At 43.1% G+C, this 23,509-nt stretch overlaps 1 protein-coding gene across 3 annotated transcripts; it reads right to left on the bottom strand.

Moving 5' to 3' along the window:
• Window positions 1-3,165: 3,165 nt before the first annotated feature.
• LOC136475758 (protein SCO1 homolog 1, mitochondrial-like) lies at window positions 3,166-23,507 on the bottom strand. Of its 3 annotated transcripts, none has more exons than XM_066473351.1 (6): window positions 22,903-23,507; window positions 22,631-22,721; window positions 19,851-20,063; window positions 19,465-19,554; window positions 19,195-19,327; window positions 3,166-3,462 (listed from the first exon to the last, which is right to left on the bottom strand). In XM_066473351.1, exons 1-6 carry the CDS (start codon window positions 23,248-23,250, stop codon window positions 3,453-3,455), a joined length of 885 nt encoding a protein of 294 aa, XP_066329448.1. In that variant the 5' UTR covers window positions 23,251-23,507; the 3' UTR covers window positions 3,166-3,452. The 3 variants fall into 3 exon arrangements, with proteins under 3 accessions (XP_066329448.1, XP_066329447.1, XP_066329446.1); XM_066473350.1 differs by lacking the exon at window positions 3,166-3,462 and adding an exon at window positions 18,407-18,797; XM_066473349.1 differs by lacking the exon at window positions 3,166-3,462 and having other exon boundaries at window positions 19,022-19,327.
• Window positions 23,508-23,509: the final 2 nt, after the last annotated feature.

The raw sequence follows: 23,509 nt of genomic DNA, 5'->3' as shown, positions 1-23,509 counted from the left end.
TTTTTTCTCAGGTGCAACGAGGGTGGGACTGATGATGAATCTTCCAAACTCGGACCGGAGGAGAGGCTGCGGACGATCTACTAGGAGCTGCGGACGATCTAGGAGCATCTCCGAGAGCCTTTCTAAATTTTACTTTTTAAATTATTATTTAAAAAATTATTTACATAAAAATCGTTTTTATACCTTTTAGAGAAGCTATATTTAGATGACTATATTTAGATGACCATTTAGAGAAGCTGTATTCTTCACATTTAGATCCCGTTTGGCAGGGCTTCACTTCACTAGTGAAGCCATTTTTTTTTTGGCTTCAGCTCCACGAACAGTTCCACCGGTGGAGCTGAAGCGGTTTTGGTAAACCGTTTAGCAAAATGGCTTCCCTGTGAGAGCATGTTTTTAGGGACCTGGAGGAGGAGCTAGGAGAAGCCACTTTTTTTTTTAGCTCCATCCCACCCCAAATCACTGTGAGAGCATGTTTTTAGGAGCTTCACAAGTAAAGCTATTTTACTTTACCCCGTTTGGTAGAAAACGGCTCCTGAAGCCGGTGAAAAAATCCTGCCAAACGAGACCTTAGTAAAGATATGGAGAGTCTTTTGGAGATGCTCTAATGCTGCGTTGGATGCCAACTGAAATTCAGCAATAGCTCGTGTACAGATCCTACGAGGGGCCTCCTACGAGGGGCCAGCTCATTTGCAACTTCATGTCCCATTTTGCTGCTATTTGGTGCCAGATTAATAATTCTTGTATCTTGGAAACGTTTCTACACTTTATGATTTGGTTGTATCTTGGAAAACATGTCTACAGTTATGATTTGGCTTCATCCTGTACTTCAACCAATACTATCAGCAGGTCAAGATGAACTTATACTAAGTAACGGCTGCACAAAAGTTTACAACTTGGCTTCACAAAAGTTTACAACTTGTTTATAAGTAGTTGCTGTCCGGAAGGAATTAGTTTCATGAATTCATTACTCGGATACTCAACAATCGCTTAGAACAACACCTCCAAATTTGTGGAGTAGAATCATGAATAAAGTGGAAAAAAATAAAAGAAATATTTTACAACCAGGTTTCTGGCCATTCTATTCTAAGGCCTAGGCTGCTAACTAAACAAGTACACGTGAGCACAATGCCATCTGTACATATCTTCTGTCCTGCACCTGGTTTCAGATTTCTGGCAATCATTGCAGATACTTGCATTGCAGAAGATCAGCAACGAAGCTGTTGGTTCACTTGGTACTAAGATATACAAGCTTGCATGTCTTTAAGAAAGCGTCTAGCACCTGCATACAAAGGCAACCATGTTAATGTTTATGATGTTCTGAATATTTGCAAAATACATGGATGCAAGGCATCCCACTGTCTCCAACAACATCACCCAAAATACAAAACCCATTCTACGTTTTGGTAGTGTTATTCACAAAATATTCAATATCTATTTTTTTATTCTCTAACAACGTGACCTAAAAAAGAACCCTTTCTGCAAATGAGTCTCCAGAGAGAGAATACTCATATTGACTCTGCTAGACCCTAAAATGGGTCTCGCACCTAAATACTCTGTTGGAGGATACAGTACCATTCAATATCCATTTTGGGCTTTGGGTTCATATATGGATTATCCGTTGGAGATAGCTGCTGCAACGTAGGAGAGTATTGCTAGTTAAATCTTCAGGTCCAAATGTGCAATGGAAGATTCAGAAATTGCTGTAAGTAATCAATTTATGACAACTTGGTGTTCAGCTCTTGAAAATCAAATACCACCCGGTCAGGTTATACTGCGACTGGCATAGATGAACAAGTCTGCCCTGCCCGGTTGCCGAGCCTGCAGAGACATGGGCTCTATCTGTAGTATCTGTAAAATCCAAAATAAATCTAAACATTTGCTTAAAAAAAAGAAATCCAAACAAACACGGCAGTATCTGATTTTTTCCCTATCCGAAATCTAAACAGACATCGCCGGCTCCAATCGTAACCAGAACGATCCTATCAGGAAAGATTACATTTTTTTTCCCCGGACTCACCCCATGCATAAGAATCACAACTACCTGTGCAATCAAAATCCTAACGAAAACGATCCTATCCGCAAAGATTACATTCACGGACTCTGAGATGAACCCTATCTATATCTAACGGCATGCAACCTAATATAAACGTACCGCACGTGTCGTCGGACGCCGCTTCCGCCGTCGCTGCCGGATCCGCCTCCCGTTTCCTTCGTCGCCGATACGGATCCAAAGTGCAAAGGTACGTCGGTGAGGAGCGGTGAGGGACGCGGGCGGGATGGAGGGGATAACTCGGGGGAGGAAACAGGGGAAGGGTACGGAGGGGAGGAAATGATGATAAGATAGTGATCGATTCTTAAGATCTGTTTTTTCACTCGCTCTCGATATATTTATTGTTGAATTGATTATTCCATGGTAGTTTAATTTTAATCATTATTAATTCTGTGCGTGCCGTAAGATTAGTGATTGATTCTTAAGATCTATTTTTTTCACTTGCTCACGATATGCTCAATTATTAATTCTGTTGCATTCCGTAAGATCAGGATTAATCATTACTAATTTTTTGTGCACGCCGTAAGATCATCATTACTAGTTACATCCGATAATATTTTTTCTTAGTTTTACGATACACTGTTTTATGGTAAATCTGTTAGACAGTAGACTTATTTTGTCTCTCTTTATTCTTGCATCTAGACTTCTTTGATCTCTTGTTTGAACAGAAAAAATGTCAGACAATTATGGCGACATTCCTTGCCCGGTTGAGCGTTTTTGGCATATAGTGGATAAATTAGACTGTGATCAAAAAAGGGAAATTGTAGCTTTTGGACTTGGATGCATGCTGTATATTAGACCCATTAAGATGCGTCTGAGTCTTATTCAGTTTCTACTATAAAGGCTCCGTTCGCGTGCTCTTAAACCCGGCTTGATCCGTTTATTTTTTCATCCGAAACAGTATTTTCTTCTCGTAAATTCCTCCATAATTCCTTTAAACCATTCAAATTCTTCCACAACCATACCAGCCGAACACCCCCAAAGTTAGGATGCTAAGGACGAATGTCTTAGATTTGGTCGAGGAAAGGCAATCCACGTTACTTATGATGACGTTGAAGACATTATGGGACTATCCAAGGCATGTGGTCGCATAGTAGATCCTGATGACTATTACACAACATGATTTGTCAAAGGGTTTTCGATATTCCTATGGTTTGCATGGATTTAGAATTGATATTCCTATGCCCTGCGCCGCGGCGGCCGGTGGCCCGTGGTGCGGTGGGGGCAAGGACGGAGGGGGAAGGAGGCGCGGCACTTGGCTCTGTCCACCGGCCGTCGCTGCTCTAGAAAGGAAGAAGAAGCAGGACGCGAGAGAAACAGCGGCGTGAAGACTGAAGACGGAGTCACGGAGACTTGCACACACGTTACTTCCACTATGGATCAGTGCTGGCCTTGGGCTGCGCTAGGACGGGCTGGGCCCAAGCGGGACCCAGGTGCAAAATAATATAAAATAATTAATTTCTTTAATTGTCTGTTTTGGGATTTGTGCTATTTTTTAAAAAGGGAGTACGGGAGCCGTAGCCTATTTATAAATAGAAAAATAAAAGAAATCGTGGAAGTACTTTTTTTTTCCTCCTATGTGATTTTGATGGGTTCAGAGACCATTGACGCCGAGGCCAAACTGCTAGGTAGGTCATAGATACTAGTTTGTCGTCAATACAGGGAGGAAGAAAAAAAAGAAGGGGAAGCAAAGTCAGCAGCGCATGTCCTGAACTCCGGCGGGTCGTGCAGGGGCAGGTGTGGCTAGCCCAAGGACCTCATGACGCCGACGACGAAATGCAGGATGCAGTCGTCGCCGCCGCCGTCGAGCATGTCGTCGCAGACCAGGCGCTCCAGGGCGGGGTCCCTCGGCAGCGCCCCGGCGTGGTACAGCACGGTCGCCGCCGTCTCGGACACCGGTCTGGTGGCCAGGCACGCCGCCAGCCGCGCGACCGCCCGGAGGAACAGCGGCAGGAGGCCCTGCGCGTGCCGCACGCAACAACGCCGACGCGTTAGCAAACTAGCTAGAGCTAGCACAAAACGCAGTGAGAAACCACGTGCTCACCATGCGAGATTGTGGCCGCCCGGCTGCGTTCGACGATGCATGTGAGATCTCAAGCGCTAGCTCGCCGCCGGTGTTTATATATATACAAGTAGTAGGTAGCATCGGAACCATCTACTGGGAGGCGGAGGCTGCAAGCAGGCGGCGGTGGCAACGACGGGCGCCCATTGTCGCGTTGGGCACCGGCAGTTGCTTGTTTGTCTCGCCGCTGTGCTTCTCCAGCTCTCGGTTTTGGTTGCTCTCCTGAGTGGCTGCGTTTTACCTCGTCGGGGTCGCAAAGCCCCGACGCTGACAGTTGACAGCGACCTGCCGAGGGTTGGCATTTGGTAATTGGTATGGCTCGCTCGAGTCTGTCTGGCAACAAGAAAGGCCGGTCCACTACCACGAAGCTAGTGAAGAAATGGCAGTATGCTGTGGGAAAACTTGTGGAATGATTCTATTCCAAAATGGCAAAATGGCAATACCCACACCTTTACTCCTTTGCCAAAAATAAGTCCATCACCATCTTTGAAGCAAAGAATACAGAGCATTTTCGCAATCGGTTCCATTTACACCCATTCAAGGACACCCTGAATATCCTAGAACTGCAGGACAATCATGATTCCTAGACTTACATCTGGGGTTCGAGCAACTTCTCCTCAAAAAGGGCCTACAATCATTTAAGTGGAAGCATGCCGGCCCATTCAGATCCAGCATTCCAGTGATTGTGGAAAAGTTCCTATCAAAATAAACACAAGATCTTCTTTTAGCTACTTCTGAAGGACAGAATAAGCACAAGAGACTTACTAAGAAGAAGAAAAGCATGGAGCTACTAGACTACAACTGTGTCTTATGCAATGCAAACACAGCAGAAACCACAACTCACCTGTACATCACTTGCAAATTTGCCTCACCCTGTTGGGAAAAAATTGGGCTGCATGTCACTGCAAACTTAAGCCCACAGCAAAACCTGGAACGGCTGAAGACTCGGATCAACAATCCCTTCTTCATGGAAATCACAGTATTGATGTCATGGGCAATTTGGATGTGCAGAAACAACAAAATCTTCAAGAACACCACTCCAACAGTTCAGATTTGCAGGGCAATTTTCAAGCTTGAGATATCTTCGCTCCTATGGCGTGCGAAGACGAAGATTCTACCTTTACTACAAGAATGGTGCCGATACCGGACGCATCGCTAATGACTGGCACCTCAACCTGTCCGCCCACACGTTCACTGGGCCCATACCAACATCACTCGCGAGCAGCGGCCCTAAGTTCTTGGGCCCTATGTCACAACTCAGGTCACTAGAGCTTGGCTAGAGCCCCATTGTGGCTAGTTTGGAAATTTCAACCCCATCGGGATCCTGTTTTTTTTTTTTCCGCAGTAGACAATCCATAGACATGTCATTTTAATTAGCCACTTAGTCCTATATAAGAGGCTTTCCATTTTTGGGTTTGCCTTCCCCTTATTTTCAAATTAGGCCGTAGGCTCTGTCTGCTATAGCGCCTTGACATCAAGGGCGCAGGGCTTGTGAGCACTCTATCTTTTTTTTAGAGAACGTGCTTAGGTGTGTATTTCATTAAGGGATGGACGCTCTATCGCTAGAGCTTGGCAAACTTAGGCAGCTCAAGTTCCTCGACTTTTCCGCGAACAAGCTCGTCGGGACCTTATCAACATTGCTTGCAGGGATGAAGAAGAGGCGAGAGTTTAACATTTCATCAAACAAGCTCATTGACGATACCCTGAGGCTTCTCTTTGTGAGCTGACTGGACTTATTCTCATTCCAAGTCCAAGGCAATATGTTTCACCGGGAATACTTATTCTCATTCCAAGTCCAAGGCAATATGTTTCACCGGGAATATTCCACCCGAGGTTAGAAAGACAAAGGAGCTAGAGATTGTGAACCTCTTTAGCAACAATTTCACTAGCTTTATCCCACGGAATTTGGGGAGTTGAAGCTGCAATAATTAGATTTGTTGGTGAAATCGGTCACGGGGCTGTTCATTAATTTCGCCACCAAGCTAACAAACCTGACACTGCCCTCTAACGCACTCAGAGGCGAAGTTGCACTATGATTAGGGGGTAGGGGGCAAATGCACCCCTAAATTTTGAAAAAATCAGTTATAATGGCAAAAATCCCACCATATATATATGCACCATCCATGACAAAGTCTCTATGCATCATCCCCATTCGATCTCCTCTAGCTTCGCCATTGAATGCACTCACCAACACGATTGGACCTTGGCGCAGGGCTAGATTTAGTTGTAGCCAGCTTCTCCAACAATAGTTTTTCTAGCGAGCTGCCCTAAGCCTTTGCGATGGCTTCGTGCTGCATAACCTCACAGCAGAAGCGTCTGGAAATTCTACTCTTCTCTAGAAATGAATTAAATTCTACTCTTCCCTAGAAATGAATTTTTGGAAGCAGCTAGCAATTTGCGCCGCCTCTAAAAAAATAGGTAGAATACAGTAAAATTCATAGCTTTTCTAGATAAACTGGGATGAAGACAAACTTTATATCAAAAATGTAGATCTCAAAGGCATCTACAACTTTGTAGTTGACATATTTTTCATTTGAAACCATTTAGGGCTCGAAAATTTTGTTTTAAGCTTTCAAATTTTAAAATTCATTTTCGGAATTTTCGAATGGAGAAACGACATAAACCAAAGTTATAGTGCTCTTTGCAGTTCAAACTTTTTTCATTTGAATCCATTTAGTATTTCAAATATTCATTATAACATTTGTTTAATAAGTGAATAAAAAAAGATTATATCATCTGTTTGGTTATAAGTGGCTTTGGAGTAGTAGACCTATTCATGGGCCACCCGACCTAACCAACCCGACTTGACCCGCTCGAAAAAAGCCCAAGCCGATCCACTAGTGTGTCAGGTCATTTTTAGCCTATGATTTTTATCCATGGTCTAACCCAAACAAACAAAACCCAACCCAAAGTGCGAAAATCCAAAAAAAAAAAAAAGAAATAGCCCGGTCGACATGCCAATGTGTGAGGTAAGGCTCGAGCCAACGACTTTGACATGACCATTTTTTCAACCCGATCTGACGTTTTATTAGGTCTACTTTTTTGTGGAGTGGTATGGAAGGAGCATGCAAGGTTTCAGATTCTGAGTTCAATCACCCCCTGGCTGGCACACACGTGAAAATCACCTAGCTTGTGTTGTTTTTGTTTTTTTTAGCTCCATTTGTATATTCTATAAAAGATTTCTAGAGGCAGCTGCTACATCGGCCGACCTCTAGAATTCGCTCTCTGGATAGCCACCTCTAAAAATCATTCTCGCGATAGCCACCTCTAGAAATCAGTTTCTAGATACAAGTGAGCGGAGCAACCACCTTTGAAAAACCATTCTAGCCACGGCATAGCAGTTGTCTTTGAGAAACCATTATAACCGTCACTAAAAATAGTTATATAGTGCATCATCACGAGTCATGCATATGTTACTAGTAAGTCTTTAATAAGTAAACTGAACATAGGCACTTGTTTCACACTAGTCAGGCAAACATGATGACTTCAACATTCCATGCAGACGAATCTGTCTGCCCTAGTGAAGCTATCAAAATAAACCATAATTATTCTTTTCGCCATGATTGCTAGCTCCAACCTTGTGAAACCGAGACGGTGATATAGAATGACATTGGGTGGCCTATGGCCTATATATATATATATATATATATATATATATATATATATATATATATATATATATATAGGCTGTCAAGAAGTGAAGCAGTAGCAGTCGCCGCGGAGGTCGCCAGGCAGGACATCACAATGCCCGCCAGTATAGCCTTTGCTCGTGCACAGCTCGAGGCAGGAGAGGGCATTGCCAGTGCCATTGTTGGGGAAGCATGGACCAATCTTGATCGTCCCATGACCTTTGGGGTAAACGAATTTCAGTTAAAAAGGAGTCGACCAAGAACCAGCTACATGCACTATATATTTAGATGCATATATGCGCAACGACTTTATCCAAAGAAAAAAAATGTGCAATATGGCCATGTTCTTACTGCCGGTCGTTGCTGCCGGTGGTCCCTCAGGGGGTTCGTAACCCTTCGGCGGTGACGGCCCCGGAGCACGGCGCGATGTTGATAGCTCATCAGTGTTGGCTTGACCACCACCTACATATATGCAGCATAACCAAGCAAGTGAGGAATAGAGTGTCTGTACGTAGTTCGGTCCAGTAATTAGATCTGTTAGTGAGGTACTAGTTGAATTGTCGAATGCATAATTCGTACGCTTACCGGAGGCCAAGAGTAGCATGAGTAAGAGAGGGACGAACAGAGCCATGGCTGCAGACCGATTCATCACTGTGAGCACTGAGGAGGAAGAGAGCTGATGCCCATTGGTGTCACTATGTGCGTCTATTTATATAGGCAGCCCTCGACAGTCAATCAATGGTCATTGGTCAACACTAGGTGCATTGTTATTATTGAATAATACAAGGAAACATTAGTATGTACTACAACACCAGGGTGCATATCATTGGCAGAAAATTAATCCCTGCTATATTACAATAGTGTACTGTGCATTACTGCATTGTTGACAGGAAACTAATATAATGCCTGCCCTACGCTCATACCACACCTGCCATATGTATGGATGCGTCAATGGCATGACAATAAAGACCTGTTTGGTTGGCGGCCAACGAGGTAGTTTTACCTGTCAGCAGGCAAGGATCTCAGGCCGTTGATTTTGGTTGTCTGGCGACCAGTATCGATGCCTGCCAAATTACAAATTACACCTAAACTTGGCCTAAGTATTGCCATGCAAATTACACCTAGAATGTTTGCACCTTTGGTAGGAAATTAATGTTGACACTGTACATGTTAATATGTAGTAGGCGTCACTTGATTTTGAAGATTTCATTGGACACCAATTGTTGAAGCAGTGAATAACTATATATTTTTTCTAATTCTAATTTTAAGAACAACTTTTAGGTAGATTTTAGGTACTCCTATATATAATAGCTATATATATTTCTAATTCTAATTTTAAGAGTAACTCTTTAGGTAGGTTTTAGATACTCCTATATATACCAACTTCCAACTTTTTTTGAGAGAGAGATACCAACTTACCATTGATAACATGCAAGATCTAACTCCTGCTCTAGGCTGCTCTGGGCCTCTAACTGGGCATAGCATTCATCATGCTTGCGCAACGAGGTCCCAAAGGAAAGGAATGGGCCGAACCCCTAGTTGTTATATATATATATATATATATATATATATATATATATATATATATATATATATATATATATATATATATATATATATATAAAAAATCTTTTACCCACCGTAACCATGCAATCTTTCTTTTTTGTTTCCTGAACATATGTTGTAGCTAGCTTGGGTATTTACTTTCCTAATAATTGCCGTAGGATAGAACTTTGGCGATTCATGCATTAATTTCCACTAGAATCATGCCCGTGCGTTGCAACGAAAAAATAATAATACCACAATAGCCGCCTTGTCCGCCGGGACGTCGTCGCACGCCCTTCACTCCGTACACAATGGTCATCCGCGCCGTTGAAGCTTCGTATCGGCCGCGGACACATGATCCGATGTTCGCATCAGAATCAGATAGGACGTGGGCACGTGAGCTCTGAGTAGAGATGATTCATATCGGACGTGGACGCGTGAGCAGTGATACCAAGACGCATGAGCAGTGATAACTTTATATCACCGGGTAGACAATGACGTGGTAGTAGCACATGACGTGGGCTGGTCATGCGCACATCTCTAGCAGCCAAAGTCCAGAGCCTTCTTTTCCTTCCTGTTCGCTCACGCGTTTGACTTGACAAAACGATCATGCATAATCATGCATGGGATGAGGTAGAAACATATATTAAAGTTCTAGTAGTCGATGGAATCTAAAACTTTTCAAATCAAACTTTTTTCTGAATTCATTTAGAAGTTTAAATATTTGTGAAGTGAGCGTAGCTTAGCTGGTTGGGTTCCGTCATTCCGTGTGTTAGAACCTACTCACTCGGGTTTAAGGCCCCGACTTGACACGGGGGCTCATATTTTCTGGATTTATTTTAGGATTTACGGCGCTATTTTTTCAGTGGTAGGTGACGTGTCCGTCGACAGCGAGACGTCTGTGGTGACTTTATCAATTTTGAGATTTATCGGTCCAACTCTGTTCTTCGGAGGTGCTCATAGGGGTAGGATGTGCGTGCGTACGTTCATAGGGATGAGTGGACACTCGTGTATGTGATTGTCTGCGTTTATAACTGAGTCTCAAAAAAAAAGAAGTTCAAATATTCATTACAATATTGGTTAAAGTGAATAAAAAATTGTACGAGGGATGAGCGGTTTCGTAGTGGCTTAATTGGGGTGGATGAGGTTTGAGGTTCTTTATTCAGTCCCTCGTTATCGGCATGCACGGGAAAAATATTCTATCCTGAAGTACATCACCATGAGTCGGCATTACCCCATATTCAACTTAATCGGTTTCTTTTTTTAGCCGGAATAATATTTTTCTCTCACAACAATTTAGCTAGAACAGTGTTTTTTAGCCAGTTTCAGCCAAAATTCTGCCAGCCGAACGGGGCCAAGTATATTTAATAGAGTAGTTGAACGTCGGCTTAAAGTTACTGTAGCGCCACATTGTCAAATCATAGACTAATTAGGCTTAAAAGATTCGTCTCGCAAATTAGTCGTAAACTATGTAATTAGTTTTATAATTAGTTTATATTTATTATTTAATACTCTATACATGAGCATTCGATAGGGCAGCGACTAAAATTTAGGAGGGGTAACCACAAATGAGACGGTGATACCGAATGACATTGGGCAGCAGCCTATGCACGGCCATCAAGCGTGAGGCAGAAGCAGTCGCCGGGAAGGCCGGCGGACACGGTGTCACAGCGCCCGCCGGCATAGCCTTTGCTTGTGCACCGCTTGAGGCAGGAGGGAGCATTGCCTCTGTCGGAGAGAGCATTGCCGTCTGTGCTGGGGAAGCATGGACCAATCTTGATCTCCCGGTGACGGTGACCTTTACAGATGAACGAATTTCAGTTAAAAAGCTTGACCAAGAACCAGCTACATGCATTATATATTTAGATGCATACATGCGCAACGACTTTATAAAAAATGTGTAATATGGCCATGTTCTTATTCCCGCCGGTTGCTGCCGGTGGCCCCCTCGAGGTTTCGTAGCCCTTCAACGCCGGCGGCGGCTCTGGAGCAGCGCGATGTGATGTTGATGGCTCATCGGCGTTGGCTTGACCACCTACATACATATAGCATAGTTAACTGAGCAAGTGAAATGGAGTGTCTGTAGTGTGGTCTAGTAATCAGATCTGTTAAATTAACCAGTAACAGTGTTACTAATTAAATTGTCGAATGCATAATTCGCAGGCTTACCGGTGGCCAAGAGTAGCACAAGAGAGGGAGGAACAGAGCCATGGCTGCAGACCGATTGATCATCATTATGAGGAGGAAGAGAGCTGAGCTGATGTCTTTTCTTTTTCTTTTTTTTTTTTGAATCGTGAGCTGATGTCTATTGGAGTCACTCACTATGTGCGTCTATTTATATAGGCAGCCCTCGACAGTCAATGGTCAACACTAGTTGCATTGTTTATGGGATAAGATAAACATTACTACTACATCAGGGAGCATCATTGGCAGAAATTAATTCGTGCTATACTACAATAATCTACTATGCATTGCAGCATTGTTTGGCAGGAAACTAATGCCGACCATATGACTGTCACACCTTATATATGGATTTGCCACGCAAATTGCACCTGGTCTGGTCTGGTATGTTGCATCTTTAGTAGGATATATTAATGTCTGGCCCAGTACAGCAGGTTAATATATTGTAGGCGTCACTTCGTTTTGCTCTTGGACGCCAAAGGTTTAGGCAGTGAATAACTATATATTTTTCTAATTCTAATTTTAAGAGCAAATTTTAGGTAGACTTTAGATACTCCTATATATTCCGAACTTCTATCTAGACCCTGTTTAGATCCAAAGAGATAATAGTTAGCTGCTAATAATTAACTCCTTAAATCCTAACAGGTCTAACTAATAGTTTAGCTAATTGTTAACTGAATACCAAACTAACAACTATTTCACTAGCTGAACAAAACTAGCTAATAGCAGCTAATATTAGTTGTGGTATATTAGGTAGCTAATAACTATTAGCAACTAATGGATCAAACATGCCCTAGTTGATAATAACATACAAGATCTAACTCCCGCATCTCTGGGCTGCTCGGGGCCTTTATTTCATTGGGCATATGCATGCACAACAAGGGCCCAAAAAAAGGAATCGCATGGGCCGAACCACTTGTTGTTTTATAACAAAACATATATAAGGACCGTGTTTCCTGATGAACACATGTCGTAGCTTGTGTCACTACAGGAATCAGTAGGTAAGCCGACTGCAAGAGGATTCGTCGAGTGCAATCCATCGGGCACTCGGCAAACAAGCTCTTTGCCGAGTGCTGCAAAAAAAAAACACTCGGCAAAATAATTGCACTCGGCAAACGAGGCAAAAAACACTCGGCAAAGTTCGACACTCGGCAAACTAAAAAAACACTCGGCAAAACTAGGCACTAGGCAAAGAAATATGTTTGCCGAGTGTAATTGTCTAGTACTCGGCAAAGAAATATGTTTGCCGAGTGTAATTATTTGGCACTCGACAAATAATTTTATTTTTTTCTCTTCTGACATTGAAACACGTTGTGGAAAAGAAGGAAAATAAAAAAAGTGTTTGTCGAGTGCCCCCGATCTTACACTCGGCAAAGATGTGGCATTGCCGAGTGTCCCGATCTGGCACTCGGCAAACTCATGACCTTATAAACTCGCCCGGCCGCCCCCCTCCCTCCGTCTCCCACCCGCGCCCCCTCCCTCTCCCGTCGGCGTGACCACGGCTAGGGGCAGCCAAGCGCGGCTGACGGGTGGATCTGCACGGTGGCGGAGGAGACGCGCGGCGAGGCGTAGCTTGCGGGCGGCAGCGCGCCCTCCTCCCACATCGCGACACACACGTTGGAGTCGGCATCGACCAGGAGCAGGCCTGCCCCAAACCCTATGGCGAGCGCACACGTCTGCTCCAGGACGGAGCCGCCGCCACCACCAGGAAGCCAACCCGCCTCGACGTCAGCAACCGCCGTCGCGCCTGGAGATCCGTAGCCGCGCCGTCATCTCCTCCCTATTCTCTTCTTTGGGTCCGGCAGCCGCCGCTCCTCCCGGACCTGCAGAAGCCGCCGACGCAAGCTGCTACTCCCTCCCCCTCTGCGTCGAACACGGACAGACATCGAGTTGTCCACTGCCGCGGTGGGTAAGCTACAAGCAGGCCAGGACCGCGCCCTGCCGGCCGGCTCCTCGCCTCGGCCACAGGCAGCGGGCGTGGTGGTGGCGGCGGCGGCGGGGGGGGGGGGGGGGGGGGGGGGGGGGATGGGTTTTTTTATATTTTTTGAAAAGTCTTTGCCGAGTGTCGGTTTTAGGACTCGACAAAGTCTTTGCCGGGTGCCCGATAAAAAACACTCGGCAAAGAAACATTTGCCGACTCTGTGTACACCGAGTGCCGTTTGCCGAGTGTAACACTCGGCAAAAGCTTTGCCGAGTGTTTTTTGGGCTTCGCCGTGTGCCGTGCGCCGTGTGCCGTGAACACACGGCAAACCTGGGCATTTCAGTAGTGTGTATTTGCTTTCCATAATTCGTACAACGAAACTTTGGCCAGACAGGCATTATTCCGCAATTGCGGGGTACATGATGTGGGCTGGCCCGGACATCTCTAACGGCCCAGGTCCAGCTAGAGCCCTTTCTTTCCTTCCTGTGTTCGCTCACGCGTCCGACTGGACAAATAAAAACGATCATGCATGCATAATCATGTGCTATGTGCATGGGATTGGGATCCGATCCGAGTAAACGAAGGCCTAATCCGATAGGATTCCTACGGTGCTAGGGTTTTAGTCGCCTACGTATACATACGGCTCCGGTACAATCTCTCCTTCTCTCTCTCTCTATATATACATATACGTAGCAGACAAGTTGCCCTCATCTGGTGCTCCCTAGCTAGCTACGCCACCTTAATTAGCCAGATCGCGCGCGCAAGCTCTTCGTCGTCGACGCTCGTGGCATCTAGCTAGACCGGAGGCCGGCAGGGAGCATCTCCATCCAGGCATCCACCACACCGGCGCCGGCGGCCATGTCGGGCGGCAAGCAGAAGCCCCTCAAGGCACCCAAGAAGGAGTACGATAAGGTATGCCCGGGTCTCACCAGTGCCGGGTCGCCCTAGCTACTATACTAGCAGCATGCAGCTTGCATTGACAGAGTTGTGGCTTTCGTTTAATTTGTGGGCGCGTCACGCGTGCAGACTGATCTGGAGAACCAGAGGAAGAAGAGGGAGGAGGAGAAGGCGCTCAAGGAGCTGAGGGCAAAGGCGGCGCAGAAGGGCCCGCTCGGAGGCGCCGGGCTCAAGAATAGCAGCGGCAAGAAATGAGATACCTATAGCTAGCGAGCTACTGTAATTCTCTTCAGTGATTTTATTTTATCTGCACCAGCAGTTTAGTTGATCGATCGACGTCGACGTACATGAACTAGGTGTCGCATTGTGAGTTTTGTGACTTATTGAAACTTGTCTTTGTGTCCTGATGCTGAAAGTTTTCTTCAGTTTGGTTCGTTTCCCGTACGTGCTTTTTATGAAGATGGGAGTTAGGGGTCGAGAACCATTCCAGCTGATCAATTGTTATACAAATTATTGTTATATATACAAATTAGTCAATCATTCCAGCTAGGAATCGATCGTTCCAGTGAACTGTTCTTAGACAACCGAACAAGCCATAATGAATCTTAGCCTGTGAAGATTGTCAAAACATAAGCTTGTGAGATATAGCCCACACCTAATTTCAGACCGGTTAATATTCTAGGAGAAGTAGAGGCAAGGGAACAAGATCCTATATGAATGAAATAATAAATGTATTTAGAATAGGAGTACTCTTAGAATATCTTAATTAGTCCAACAAGCAAGTCCATTTTAGTTTTTTAACTAATGAGGTCTATGATCGGCCATCATATTAGCAATATAAACTTAGTGCACAAAAACAATGAAAGTGTAGCTTAGCAACTAGACGGTTTTTCATTAGTTAAAAGAGAAATAAATAGAATTAATAGGCTTCCAAATTTAAGCAGAGATGGTTTGAATCTAGATGGTCGGGTGCACGACCACGACCACACCTCTTATAACAAATGAAATCTGTGCATTTGTAACTCATGTAAATCTTTTCTTTTATGTTTTTATGACAATGGCCTGAAAGTCTGGGGTCCCCATGCATTGTTCGGCTAACCAAACCCAAAGCTGCAACTCAATCATCCCACTGGCCACCATAGGCAATAACGAATGAGGAACCCAAAATCTCACCATCCATGCACGGGCACCAACGGGGTAGAGCTAAAGCAAATTTGAAGGAGGTGTGCTTATCATGTGTGTGCATATATAGATTTTATCGTGAGTATGTGAATATAGTGAAAAATTAGCTACAGTTATTGTTTTTTAGTCGGTGCCGCATCCACGAGTCACTATATATATAGCAAACAAACATCTGGGGAACCGCGCTTTATTTGCCAGAGCTAGCCGAACAAAACGACTGGGCCCGTTCAGGCAAAGGCCCTCAACGGATGTTACCTAGGCCGATATCAGTAGGCGAGGGTAGGCCCGTTTACTCCACCTGTGAAATTCCTGCCATGCGTTACAAATGGCGAGCGGGCAGGATTTCTTTTTTATTTTTAACCTTTTCTTAAAACAAATTCTAAATCTAACACGTTTTTTTATTTTCAAATCTAACACTTTTAGCCGTGCCAAAGTCCGTAACGCGGCCAAAACACGCTGCCGCGCCACATGCATCGGCGCGGCACGATCCACCACGTCGGACAGCGATTTCCACGTGGAAATCTTTACCGCGTCACTGGGCGCGGCAAGATGCAACCTTACAAAAATTGTATCTTTTTCATACGATCTTGGATGAAGATGATCTTTATATAAAAATTATAGCTCTCAACAAGATCTACAACTTTCTAGTTTTAAGGTTTTTCATTTGAGGTCGTTAAGATGCTCAAAAAAATTAAACAAAGTTTTAACAGTATAGTAATCGTGTACTAGCGCTATTGTCTTGGAAAAATCATATCGTTCTTATATGGTGTCAAATGATGATACTTTCTATATCAAAGTTGTAGCCCTCGATGGGATCTACAAATTTCTAGTTTTGAGTTTTTGCATTTAAGATAATTAAGATACTCAAAAAAATAATATAAAGTTTCAGCATCATTTAATCGCGTACAAGCACTTGTCGTCTTGAAAAAATCATATCTTTCTTATATGGTGTAAAATGGAGATACTTTCTATAGGAAAGTTATAGCTCTCGGTGAGATCTATAAATTTATAGTTTTGGGGGTTTTTCATTTGAGATCATTAAGATGCTTAAAAAATAATATAAAGTTTCAGCATCGTATTAACCGTATACAAGCACTTGTCGTTTAGGAAAAATCATATATTTCTTATATGGTGTCAAATGAAGATACTTTCTATATGAAAGTTATAGCTCTCGGTGGGATCTACAAATTTATAGTTTTGGGGTTTTACATTTGAGATCATTAAGATGCTTAAAAAATAATAGAAAGTTTCAGCATCGTATTAATCGAATCATATATTTCTTATATGGTGTCAAACGGAGATATTTTCTACATAAAAGTTGTAGCTCTTGGTGAGATCTATAACTTTATATATAGTTTTAAGTTTTTTTCATTTGAGGTCGTTATCTTAGGCGCGCGACGTGACTATACATGTTTAAAACAAACTTGAACAAGTGTTAAATTCCCACGCGGCACTTCCGCGGTACGTGAAAAGTTCGAGTTCACAATTCAAATTCTACCCAAAGAAATTTAGATCAAATAAATTATTGAGCTTCCTAGGGCGAGTCTAGTTCACCACCTCAAAGTTCGATAAGATCTACAACTTTATAGTTTGATTTTTCCATTTGAGGTCATTAAGATGCTAAATAATAATATAAAGTTTTAGCAGTATATTAATTATGTATTTGAGCTTAACTCCTCGTAAAAATCTTTTGTGGTACCTGCCACACATGCTTGACCATTAGTTAAAGAGAAAAATACTCTTTTTTGTACAAGAAAATATGACGAGAATACGGTTACACTAAGCGATAAAAGGAATATGTTAAAATCATGGTTTAATTTCTAAGTTTATTAGATCTCGCCAATTTTACAATTAACGATGTCTATTGTTGCGTAACTTTTTTCACCATCTTTGCATAAAACTTTTATGCGAAGCAATGACGAAAATGTAGCGAGATAGTAATAGTATGTGACTAAACTATCTACCATCAGCCTAACAAATCAATCATCTTCATCCGTTTTTTAGTAGTACTCGAATTCCCGAGTCGACTTTCGATTAGTAATCAGTCATCCATTTGATGCCATATAAGAAAGATATGATTTTTCCAAGACGACAAGCACGTGTACGCGATTAATACGATGCCAAAACTTTATATTATTATTTTTTAAGCATCTTATTGATCTCAAATGCAAAAACCAAAAACTATAAATTTGTAGATCCCACCGACAGTTATAACTTTCATATAGAAAATATTTCTATTTGATACCATATAAGAAAGATATCATTTTTGCAAGACGATAAGTGCATGTGTTGAAACTTTATATTATTTTTCTTCAGCATCTTAATGATCTCAAATGCAAAAACTCATAACTACAAATTTGTAGATCCCATCTAGGGCTATAATTTTCATAGAGAAAGTATCTCTATTTGACACCATGTAAGAACGATATGATTTTTCCAAGACGACAAGCGCTTTTACGTGATTAATATATTGCTGAAATTTTGTTTAATTTTTTTAAGCATCTTACCGACCTCAAATGAAAAAAACTCAAAACTAGAAAGTTGCAGATCTCGTCGAGAGCTATACTTTTCATATAAAGATCATCTTCATACAATATCATATGAAAAAGATACAATTTTTCTAAGGTTACGCCTCGCCACGCCAGTCTAGATGGCGTGGCACTTCGGTGCTGTGCGCCAACGGCAGTGGCGCGGCAACGATTTTCACGTGAAAATCGTTGTCCGACCTAGCAGATCGTGCCACGCTAATGCATATGGCGCGGCAGCGTGTTTTAGCCGCGCCACGGACTTTGGCGCGGCCAAAAGTGTTAGATTTGAAAATAAAAAAGCGATAGTGTTAGATCTGGAATTTGTTTTAGACAAAGGTTTAAAAAAAATCGCGAGCAGAAGAAAAATGAGAAAAGGGTTTTCAGAATCGATGGGCTCTTTGTCATATTCAGCTGGTATATGAAGATTCAAATAAAATAAGATTCAGCAATGAACAGTATTCCAAGTTGTCAGCACAGAAGTTTGCCATGACAAAAACGTGCACAAAACCGCAAAACGTGCACCGGAATCTGCTGAAATAAACTGCAACGAGATTCAAATATCATCAGAAATTAACAAGCAGCAGTTATCGTCACATGATCTTGCGTTGTGTCGTTTGGTCTTTGCTTGCTTCGACAAAACTCTCGTCGAAATTCAGAAACAAGGCTGACACTGCAGAGTGGCATTCCAACTACTGTTTACTTGTGCTCTTTAATTTCCTTAATGATACCGTCAGCAAGGGAATCTGTATCATAGTTCTTGCCATAAAACTTGACAAACTTCATCTCCGGGTTCATCAGGTACCTGAAAAAATGAGGAACCAATCAGTCAGTGTTTTGACAGAAAATATTTGTATTTAATCTATCATAATGATTGCACATAGCAGTAACAGCAATGAGTTCAAGCAGGATAAAACTACCAGCCAGCATGTAAAAGCATGTAATTTACAGTATCCAATATCATAAAAAATTCCTACTAGATACTCACTCGAGCCTCGCAAGATAATATTCAGAATTGGTTAAAAAACAATAGCCAAATTAGCGGGTTTCTTCATTTTAGTTTGCATGCTGTAGGTATGCCATATCTTAAAATAATAAAATGATTTGAACTAGACCATCCCAATTGCAGAACATTATCAAAATCAAAATTAGCTAATGCCCAAAGCCATTGTGCAAGATGGAGGAGATTAGAAATAGCATACATGACAATTGAGTGATCAACAAGGTAGTCAGAACCCTCCTCCTCTGTCTTCATATAGTAAACTCGGTAAGCACGTGCAACTTGTCTTACTTCATCTGTCGTGCCCGTGAGTCCTATCAGATCTGGATGGAACTCTGTGAATCACAAATAGTTCATCAGCAATGAGCAATCAAAAGAATAAGATACTGCAAAATAGTAATAAGAGATCAAAGGGCTACAATATTGAATGATTACAAGCATTAAGAACTAAGGGACAATTGCAAGCACACACCTTTAACATAGTCCCGAACCTGCTCAACAGTATCTCTTTCAGGATCAACTGTAATGAAAACTGGCACAACATCCAGTTTTGCCTTTTCCTCTGCATATAAGAACATATTATAATGACTGAAAAAATATGCTTAACTTAAACTGTCTACTAAGTCCACTTGGGCGCTTCAGTGGAAATTTTCACCAAGTCCAGTCAAACAAAAATACATAACCTTATATGTACATCTCATTTTGGCTTGCCCATTTACCCAATTATTTGCGTACAATAATATGCCTTCTAGTTTCTAAGTGACAATATAATGCATATTATTGATAGACAATAAGCAGACACAACAGGATCTATGAGGATACTTATATCCAAGGATCAAAAGAATCAAATTGACTTACTAATTTTGTCAATCGCCGCAGCCATTTTCTGGAGTTCATCTGGGCAAATGTCAGGACAGTGTGTAAATCCAAAATAAAACAGAGTCCATTTGCCCATGAAATCCTTTTCAGTAACAGGTTTTCCATCATGATTCAGAAGCTTGAATGGGCCACCAATGGCTGCAGTGCCTACTGATTGCCCAGGCCTCACAGCACTTGTTCTATTCTTCAATTCTGGGTAAGATGGAAGAGAAAAAAAATGACAAGATAAACAGCTATCAGAATTCGAGCTAATACCTTCCCACTTCAGATAAATACTTCCAAAAGACACGTGTCCATTTGAAAAAAAAGTAGGGAAAGGTTTGAAATGTTCGCTAAAATAGTAAATGGCGATCTGTTTCTAAACCAGAGGGTAATGATTTTGTCATAGTGCAATGGTGTCAAAACAAAAATACAGTTTACAATATAAGATACAATTACAATTGGCACAAAGTCTTCTGACAATGGTTCCACCGTCCCTATAATGGTTTCTGGCTTTTTGCTGATGTCATTAGGAAGCATGGAAAGAGGAACAGACACCTTTATATTGTTTGTTTAACAAGCTTAGTTTTCTGTTCAACTTTTTTATAACTGCTTAAAAGCTATGCATATATATTTACAGAAAAGCTAACAATAGTACGAAAATGCAAGCAGTGGTTACAAATGAAAATGCACACGAATCATTGCTAACCTATTTTTCTCATTAGTGTAGACTGTGGCCAAATTTGTTGTTAAAAGGCAAGCCAGTATGTAAGGCAGGGCAAGCTTAGGCAACTGGCTGAGTTATGGTTCTCCATTTTGCATACAGCAATGAAGAAAGAATTGATGATTGTCAAGGAACGTATGAAACATAGAGTGGTCCTTAGCTTGCTCAATCATGGAGGTCACAAATGCAGTAAGGTGTCTCCTGCTTTAATGATTTCATTCATTGATAGTAACCATCTTTTTTCAACAAAACTAAAAAGAGAATTTTCAGTCTAAGAGATGTATATGCTCAACAGAGATTTTATGGAAGGGAGTTTCTAGCAAATCACCAATACAACTCCCCCAATAGAGTTGTATATTGGGGTGCACCGATATTGTCTTCTACATTTATTGGGGAGATGCTTTTGCAAATCACTAATACGGTAATTGGGGAATGGGGGAGCTATTGGGAAAGGTCCATCTTTCCCTCTATTTGAGGGGAGTTCGCGCGAAATATTGGTGGTCACCATTAAAAAGGGATGCGAAGGGGGATCTGTTGGAGCAAGAGGGAAAAACTCAACTCACATTTTTTTTAAGGAAAGGGGATCTGCTGGAGATGCTTTTATATGAAAACGCTGAGATAGACAATGCTAGACATGAAAAGTAGGTTCTTGAAGAATAGATAAAAGCTCTAAAATTCCTAGTTCAGCACTCATAATAAGTGGACATAACAATAAACATGAGACAATGTGTTGATTGTGTGAATCATAGTTATTAAGGCGCTAAGGCGAGACGTGGCGAGCCACCCCCTTCCAATCGCCTAGGCGATCATAAGGCGAGGCAAGGCGACACCATATGTTCAAGGCAGGAGAATGGAGAAGGGATAAAAATGAAAAATGAAAAAGTAAAAGAAGAAGGACAAGGAACATAAAAGGCCCAGTCCAGCAGACAGCCCATAAAAGCCCTCCCCAACTATCCTGAACTATCTAGGGCTGCCACTGCTCCTCTCCAAGTGCTTCTTCTCCCTCTCGAACACCTTCTCAGTATCCACTGCTGGAGCCGCCTCCTTCAAGATCTCCTCTACCCTTCCTCACTGCTGCTGTCGCCCCCTTCTAGATCTCCCCTCCCCTTCCTCACTGCTGCTGCCGCCCTCCTTCTAGATCCCTGTGCGAGATCCCCTGCTGTTGCCCTTCAAGAGCCCCTCCCAGATCTGCTGGGGAGCAGAGCTGGCGGGGATGGGAGCAGAGCTGATGGGGATGGGAGCAGAGATTAGTGGTTAGCCTTGCCTGGTCCTCCTCCAGTTCTTCCTATGTCTCCTCCCTCCCCTGCTCCCCTCATTTTGCTGGTTTTGGTCGTGGTGTCGAGGACACCCAGACTTTTTTCAGCGCCTGGACGACTAGGCGACGCCTAGGCGACGACTTAAAAACTATGGTGTGAATAATGCATTCCAGAAGCATCATGTTTTAGTAAGTAGGTATGTTGTATGTAGCCAGGTGCAACATTCATGCAGCCAAATCAGAAGCTATTAACATTGGGAATTAGTGACAGAGAAGCTGATACACTACACATCTACAATTTCAATTTCATTTTACATCTAACAGTTGACCACCAGCATGACACTTGAAGACACAAGGTTGCATGTCGAAACCACACCCACAGGCCACAGGCCACAGAAACCTTTGTTTCCAGAGCAACATCCCAAGTAGCCATGGCATAACATTTTAGAAGGGTAGCTAGATATTTTGAGTGTACTCAAGCATACGAATTCAGGATTAGACAGTTCAATAGTTATATGAAACAGCATATATGGTAAAGTGGAGATAAACACTAGGTTGAACTACCACTTGAATATAACTTTGGAAACACTTAGTTACTGGACTGAACCCATGCAAACTATCCACCTAAAACACCTCAAGATTTGTTTACTGATTGCCTCCAACATAAACTTTTCGGTTTGGCTAACTGATGTTGATGTTTACTCCACATCCAATATGCCTTGATACAACACGGACATTGAAAGATCTTCCCATGCACCGCTAAATGGCAGCAAACAACAACAACTCACCATCGTAATCTACCTTCAATGTGACGCTTCTTTTCTTTGTCGTAGTACACAATTATCCCTCCTCCAGTCACGAGCAGTAGTAGAAAACTGAGCCAAGACACCGGCTGCAAGGAAGTAGCAAGTGCTTCTGAATTAGCACGCAAGATAAATGACCTAGAAACAAGGACTGTCCTGTTTCATTAGGCTCTAGATCACTACTAATTCGTGCCATATGAACCATTTCAATGCAATCGTCCTGAATAAGGGGGATCCAATAGCTTTGGGTTAGTGCAATCCATGACTTACACCTCCGCGGACGGCTTTTCCGGCGTCCGCTTGCTCAGATTTCCCAGACTGACCATCATCCCCTCCCTCGCCGCCCGCACTGCCCGCCACCGCCGGCGCAGGGGGCTTCGACCCGCCCTGCGTCGCAGCCGCGGCGTCGCTGGAGAAGAAGCGCGCGCGCCCCAGGAACCCAGCTCCGAACATCTCAGCTCCACTCCCACAAGGGCGAGCGGAGATCCATCGCTCGACGCACGCCAAGGACGGGGGAGAGCCGCCGAGTACCTGAGGCAGAGCGCGACCGCGAGAAGGGAGGCTGGGAGAGAGCGCTCGCGAGAGGAGCGCGCGGAGATGGGACGCGCGGCCTCTCATCGCCTCCTCAGTCGTCACTCGCGCCTCGTCGCCGGAGTGGGAATAGTGGGGTGCTCGTCTCCGCAAGCTCGTGACCGCGGCTGCGGCTGCGGCGGCGCCGTGGGTTTTGAGGGGCTTTTCTACCGAGTGGTTGGTTTCGCTGATCTGCTTTGCTTCCGATACGTTCCGATAATCGCAGGCAGCACAGGGTTTAAAGGCGTTAGTTACGTGATTTTTTTATAGAAATAAATACAATACATAATATATAATACAAGAACTT

Source organism: Miscanthus floridulus, chromosome 8 (genome assembly GCF_019320115.1).
Source record: "Miscanthus floridulus cultivar M001 chromosome 8, ASM1932011v1, whole genome shotgun sequence".
Lineage (NCBI taxonomy): Eukaryota > Viridiplantae > Streptophyta > Magnoliopsida > Poales > Poaceae > Miscanthus > Miscanthus floridulus.
The sequence above is the reverse complement of the archived record's forward strand: the minus strand, read 5'-3'. Positions and strand labels throughout refer to the sequence as shown.

Coding starts and splice junctions, on each gene's coding strand:
- LOC136475758 (XM_066473349.1), bottom strand. CDS start 23,250: ATGAGAGGCCGCGCGTCCCATCTCCGCGCGCTCCTCTCGCGAGCGCTC. Junction 20,064..22,630: donor AAAGAAGCGTCACATTGAAG/GTAGATTACGAT, acceptor CATCTTACCCAG/AATTGAAGAATAGAACAAGT. Junction 19,555..19,850: donor TGCGGCGATTGACAAAATTA/GTAAGTCAATTT, acceptor TCTTATATGCAG/AGGAAAAGGCAAAACTGGAT.